The sequence below is a fragment of the Cryptomeria japonica genome, chromosome 7 (genome assembly GCF_030272615.1).
Source record: "Cryptomeria japonica chromosome 7, Sugi_1.0, whole genome shotgun sequence".
Classification (NCBI taxonomy): Eukaryota; Viridiplantae; Streptophyta; class Pinopsida; order Cupressales; family Cupressaceae; genus Cryptomeria; species Cryptomeria japonica.
In genome coordinates, this window is record NC_081411.1 from 262,476,019 (window position 1) to 262,482,743 (window position 6,725).

A 6,725-nucleotide genomic window follows, 5' to 3' on the forward strand; every position below is an offset into this window, starting at 1 on the left:
TTTTTTACGAAAAAACCAATGCAAACATGAGAAAATCCTTACTTATCACCACTAAGAGAAAGCCTTATATTCATGAATCCTTTACAAAAAAGGAAGCACTAGTAATAATTGTGTGTTCCAATCATTCCATTGGAGCAAAACCATCCTTTCCCTTAAAAAATCCATATTATTGTTTCATTATACAACCCAAATAAGAATTTTGATGCCATAGTTTTTATGTTAGTCTAGTAAGATGAGAGATCATAAAATAAAACATTTAGTAATTGTATATGGTGAAAATGGATAAGAATAATAACGATATTGAAAGGCTAAATGAATTCAACCACAAAAACCCTAGCCTAACAACAACAAAGATCCACCATAACATATGAAGATTACCTAAGACAATGCAAATCAAACAAAATCACAAAGATTATACCATCACATGTCCAATAGGGTTTTGATCTCCATTGATCTTGCTTGATACATTTGCTCTCAGATTTTATGTGCACAAGAGCTCAACAAAGAACGGAATGTGGTTGCAAGTAGGATCGTAGTGTAGCCATGTCCTTAAGATCATTCATTAGGGTGATTCATTAGGGTCTGATAATGAAGGAAGTATCTCCTTATATAGAAGACACTATATGAAATGGAGGGATAAGATTGAGAGGTGTAAAAGGAGGTCGGCTATGATTAGAGGGTAGGTGAAGGAAATAATAAAATAATGAAAGGGGTAGGTAGTGTAGGAATTAAGAGATGAATGACATGTGTCATGGGTAGAAAAGGTTAATGACTTAATTAAATAAATAAAAATTTATTTAATTAATAGAAGAAGTGGGATAATTAAATAAATAAAATATTTATTTAATTTAGGAAAAGGATAATTTAAATAAATAAATGTTTTTATTTAAATGAGAAATAAGGCTAGAAGAGGATAAATGAATTAATTAAATAAATAAAGATTTATTTAATTAATAGAAGAATTAGGCTAAAGTAATTAAATAAATAAAAATATTTATTTAATTAGACATGACAATTTTAGGTGTCTACAGTAATTAGTATATTTATATTTAAAATCAATGGGATGATATACATAACAAAACAAAGTAGCTTCTATAAGCCTTAATATATATTATCTTATGTATAAACACATGATAATATATCTAACTACTATAAACATATACTAAACGCTAACATATTTTAACTTATGAACCCTAGTTTAAATCCTACTACAAACAAATACAATACAGTTCAACGTAAGACACACTAAAGTCTCTAAATAATAAGAACCACAAAATAAAACACTATTAAAACTAAATATTTTTAAAATACTATGAAATTAGAGACAAATTTAGGCCTATTAGCCTAATTATTTGCTCAAGGTTCTAAGCATGGAAATGAAGTTCCTCATATTCCTTTCAGTAACTTCGAAATTATTGCTTGTTAACATGCTACTTATCTTTGTGACATTAGATTTGATTTGGGACCCTTCTTCTTCTATCATTAAGACTCTAATTGCTTTACTAATATCCTCCTTAGTAAAAGAGCCATCCTCTTCATTTCTTCTCACTTCCACTCCCACCTTAAGCTCTTGTACAAGCTTTGCATTTAACCCTTGCTCATATTGCATTGGGAGAGTTATGAGTGGCACCCCAAACCTTAATCCTTCTGTCATTGAATTCCACCTGCAATGAGTGACAAAGGCACATGTAGAAGGGTGATTCAAAATATGTAATTGTGGAGCCCACTTTGTCACTACCAATCCCTTGTCCTGTAAAATAATTGAAGGAATCAGAAGTGGTTTTCAAGTACAACATGTTATTATTTATTGAATTAAAAGTGATCATCATGTTTTGAATGTAATAAAATAGAATAAGAATATCAAAGACTTGTGATTGGTATATTTCGTTCACTTAAAGATTCCTAAAAAGGTCCACAAAAGTTTCATAAAATGTATTAAAGGTGTAGATTTTAAAAAATGGAGTTTTGAGACTTCCATATTTCATATTAATTAGAACCTTAGAAATGTATGTAAAAATTTCATACTGTTTATGAATTCATTTGAAAACATAGAATATGTAGTAGAGGTTTTGATAAATGAATATGCAAAATAATAGATATAGTGTCAAGTGCAACAAGGAATCCTTTTAAAATAATTTTACCCATTCCTTATAGTGTTTAGCACCACTAAACATTATGTTTGTACCTAAAAGTGAATAAATTATCCATTTTCACAAGACACTACAAGACAATAATTAATAAAGTGCTGACAACTTATAAGACAATAAATAATATGTACCTTAATACACATGTTTTACTCTTTTTTTTAAAAAATATATATTATTTCCAAACAACTTAACAAATATGTAGTTGATGTGACTGTGATGTCAAAAACCATAAGTAATAGCCTCAAACTTATTACTAGCCCTTAAAAAAAGAACAATCTACCATTTAAAATCCTAAAGAATACAAAATTAAAATGCACAACTATAAATCCTCTCTCCAACCAAAATAATTAAATTTTGTAGGATCTAGAAAGCTAAAATTTTAACTCCTAATTTAAAAATATATCCATTTTCTTATAAAAGTTTTCATATGAGTTTTTTTTACTACTAGTAATAATTAGAAAATTAGAACATTTAAAATTATTGTTCTAGATATGTATTACTACAACATAATAATTTTATGTTTCTTTCCATAAATTCATTAATCCAATTGCATCCAATTTCAAATGTTTTTATATTAATTTATATAAATAATTTAATAAGTATTCTTTTATTTTACCTAAAATTAAAAAAATGACTTTTTAAAGTGAATTATTTCTGGATTTGATATTTCAAGATTTTTCTTCAATATTTTACAACAAACTCTATAATCCATCATCAAAAAGAAGAAAATAAGATAACATTAATGATAAAACATGGAGTTTGATCCTAACATTGAGATAACAAAATCACATAATCAAATCCAAAAAATAATTCATACTAATTTGATAGATTGAAAAATTTATTGACTTAAGCTTTTCCCCTAATTTGATAGTTAGTTTAGTGATTGATCAGAGACCTATATAACTTTGAGAGGATCTTAATATTAGTTGATATGAGCCTTCCATACTATGTTTCCAATGTTGTTTATAATTCTATGTATATTTTTTAATTGACGTTTCATAACACACTTAATGATCCATCATCAATGTAATTGAACTCTACTTGATGATGGATAACTGAATATGTTTTGAAATGTCCAATATACATAACTTAACATTGTTATTCCATTATTCCATTATTACTATCTCCTTTGCACTAAACTAAATTAGAAGTGAAATCTGAGAGGCTCAACATTTCTAGTGGATTTTGTCAATGGTTAGTGTGGTTGAATGTATTAAGAAAACTATCACTCGTATATAAAACCATGGACAAGAAGAATGTGGAGGAAATTCCAATGGCAACATCTTCCCATCCAAACAAACCACCGCAACTGCAACTATCCAAAGAGCCCTTCTTCCCAAAAAACCAAACAAGAAAAGCTCCCAACAAAAATGAACAACCCCAATCTACTACAGACAGGGGAACCCACAAACCTATCATAGCAATAGCGAGGAGAACGCAAAAACCAGAAAAGCACCACTGACATCGCAAGAGCAAGGCATCACAACCCCAGGAGGCTCGAAACACACCCAAAAAGCATGGATGCAACCCACAAGAAGCCCTTGAAACAATGGCCACACAATGGACCATGCACCAAAAGGCCCCTAAACATAGGCCAAAAACAGAAGAACTGGCCCCAACTGATCCACTAGGGCAGAGGCAAACCAGAAAGGAAAGTGATCCTCCACCCAGAAACCACTGCCATGGACGAAACAAAGGATGGGGCCATGAAAACAGAACCCCCTCTTCATCATTTATCTCACCAATTGCTCCGCTCCTGCTCACCATATTACATATTACTTCGTGATGCACACTTATTAGAACTTAGAGTGCATTGTTTAAGCCAAAATCTAGAGTTTAAGTTTGTCAAACTTAAGTGGCTATGTCAAATCACACTATAGATGACCCTACTCAAAAAATCAATATCATTTACAATGAACCCTCTAAACAAATCAAATGTTAAAATATACTGTTTAATAACAATTTTTTTTGAAGAGGAGGATGCCTATCTGATCTTGGAAGCCTTGCAGCAAATCGTTTCCGGCAGGCAGAACCCAGAGGAAAGACACGCTGCTCTCCAGCATACCCATTGCAATTGCGGTGAGATCTTGGTGGGTTAGAACGTACTCGCTGCCAAAAGACAAGACCACCACTGAAGCAGCTGGCTGCCTGTCGAGCCACTTCAAGCAAATATCATCAGCGGGGAGTGAGGGGAGTTTAGGCATGAGTAATCCAACAGGGATAACTGGCTGCTTCATGAGCCTCTGCAAATACTCCACGTACACGCCTTCCAACTCCAAACACGTATTGAATGCGATCGCCCAACTCTCCCTTAAGCAGATTTTGGTGCGGTCGGAAATGCTAAGCCCATCTGCGAGCTCCTGATATAGGTTCAGGAACCTCTCAGCTTCAAATAACCGGCGCTGAATAATCTGTGAAGGGAATCCGGGTGGCGAGACGATCAGATCCTGGGCAGTTGGGTTTCTCGGTAATATCTCCAGCTGGCCTACCCCAAAGCTGAAGCTGGTTATACTCATTATGAAGAAGAAAATGGCGGGAATGGGATTGGCCACAGGAGGAACCCAGTGTTGTGCAAAATCGTGGATCACCACGTTTGGAGAGAGCTGTCGTAACAGCGCTTCGAAGGGCTTCTCCAAAAGGTCCATGGCGGCTCTCAGTAGAGGTATTAGGAGTGGAGCTTCTCCTGTCTTGGCAGCATCTGCGGTGGATTCTACACCTGGTGGTAGCCCTTCCACGGAGGGCATGGCCAATTCGACCAGCTCTATCCCCGGTGCGTCGCATATTTGCGGCTTAATTCGTCTAATATTTAGCGGGGTTGAGACGAAGAAGATTTTAAGACCATTACTGGCCAGGCTTTTGGCAAGCTCAACGAAGGGCGTTATGTGACCGTGGACAAGCCACGGAATCATGACCACACGAAGCTCTCTCTGCTTTTCCTCCGCCATTGTTGATGCGTTGAAGAAGAGCTTATCCTAATAAATTATAATATATGGAGGACATTCGTTCTAGAGCTCATCTTACAGAACAATAATGGAGAGCTTATCCCAATAAATTATAATATAAGGTGAACATTCCTTCTAGAGCTCATCTCATAGAACAATAATTGCCAGTATTTGTGTATTTAGTATTGCAATTATACATTTTATTTGTTTTGTCTGCAGGCTGCATAGATTGGCGTCCAGACTAAACGCATGGCTGTAAAATAGCCAGCGTGAATGAATTGGACGTGTTGTTGAAGAAGATTATGTGGAGAATGGTTCACAGAGGAGAATGGTCACTTGCCCTCTACACGCGCCGTGCTATAATATCCATCGTTCACATAGGAGAATGGTCCCCTGATATTTGGAGGTAGCGCCGTACTCTAATCTCCATCGTTCACACACGAGAATGGTCCCCTGATAGGGGAAAGGACCCAGTAGTTGAGCATGTTCCAATTGTTGTGAGGGTTGTTGATACCTTTTGTTCCAAAAATTGAACAAATAAAACCTATTGTTTGAAACAAAAAATATCAATTTTTGTTATGAAATGTACCAACAGTTGTTAGGAAATGTACCAATAGTTGTTAAGAAATGTACTAATATTGTAAAAAGTAACCAATCAGGTGATGCCACATCGGCTGCACAACTATTGGGGTCTTTAATGCACACCTATTGGTCTCACTTTTTTTTGGGGCTGTTTTGGACACCTTGGCAAAAAGCATGCTGATGTGGCATCATATTTGATGATGTGGCCCTGAAACCTTAGTTATAAGCAGGGGACTTGCCAAGTAAGCTGCTGTAAAAAAATCGGAGTGATTCGAAATTTCCAAGTAAGATTTTGAGAAGCGTGAAGTTAGGGTGCACGACTACTGGGTCCTTTCCCCTATTTGGAGTACAGACTACATAAAATGATTTCAATTTGAAGGGTGCCGTCTATGAGGAGATTATTCGGGTACTGGTTATGGAGGTGAAAATTTGTATGGTCTTCATTTTCATGCTGCGTCACATCTATCTGCAAACTCGTACTCCTGCACAGCTTTCACTTGTCCTTTCCTACCACAAACTAATAATTTATTTTAATATATTTTTATAGTTTTTTATTTACTAGCAATTGCACTTTTGTGTGCAATGGGTACATTAAAGAGGTTTGGAAAGTCGATTAAGGGAAATTTTGGTCTTTTCGTTTGTATACAAGTGTAGAAATGAGGTCAATTGGTAGGGAGATATATAGGGGTAAAAAGAGATGGATAAACAGTGAGCTAGAGTTAGAAGGAGATATGGACAAACAAATATGGAGAGATAAAGATGGAGAGGGAAATAGATAGATATAGATGTCTAGGAAGAGGGAGAGGGAGGGATAAAGATGGATGGCTAGAGAGAGGGAGACATGTCCAAAGGTAGAGAGGGAGAGAGAGAGGAAGATAGAGGTAGAGATGAATATATAGTGAGAGGGGAAGATGGAGATGAATATATAGAGAGATAGAGAGACTCAGAGGGAGAGATAAAGATAGAGAGAGATAGGAAGTTCGAGAGGGAGACAAAGAGATATATAGAGGAAGAGGGAGAGATATAAAGAGATATAGATGGTCAGACACTTGTG

General features: G+C 35.2%; 1 protein-coding gene across 1 annotated transcript; it reads right to left on the reverse strand.

Annotated features, from left to right (window-relative positions):
• Positions 1-1,199: 1,199 nt before the first annotated feature.
• LOC131030001 (inactive UDP-glycosyltransferase 79A6-like) lies at positions 1,200-5,284 on the reverse strand. The gene is made up of 4 exons (XM_059208510.1): positions 4,108-5,284; positions 4,023-4,033; positions 3,792-3,950; positions 1,200-1,750 (listed from the first exon to the last, which is right to left on the reverse strand). Exons 1-4 carry the CDS (start codon positions 5,090-5,092, stop codon positions 1,349-1,351), a joined length of 1,557 nt encoding a protein of 518 aa, XP_059064493.1. The 5' UTR covers positions 5,093-5,284; the 3' UTR covers positions 1,200-1,348.
• Between the last annotated feature and the right edge of the window lie 1,441 nt (positions 5,285-6,725).

Excerpts from the sequence above, each read along its gene's own strand:
- LOC131030001 (XM_059208510.1), bottom strand. The coding sequence starts at position 5,092 with ATGGCGGAGGAAAAGCAGAGAGAGCTTCGTGTGGTCATGATTCCGTGG. Across the intron at positions 1,751-3,791 it reads GAGGATCACTTTCCTTTCTG|GACAAGGGATTGGTAGTGAC; the intron begins GTTTGCCTCTGC and ends ATTATTTTACAG.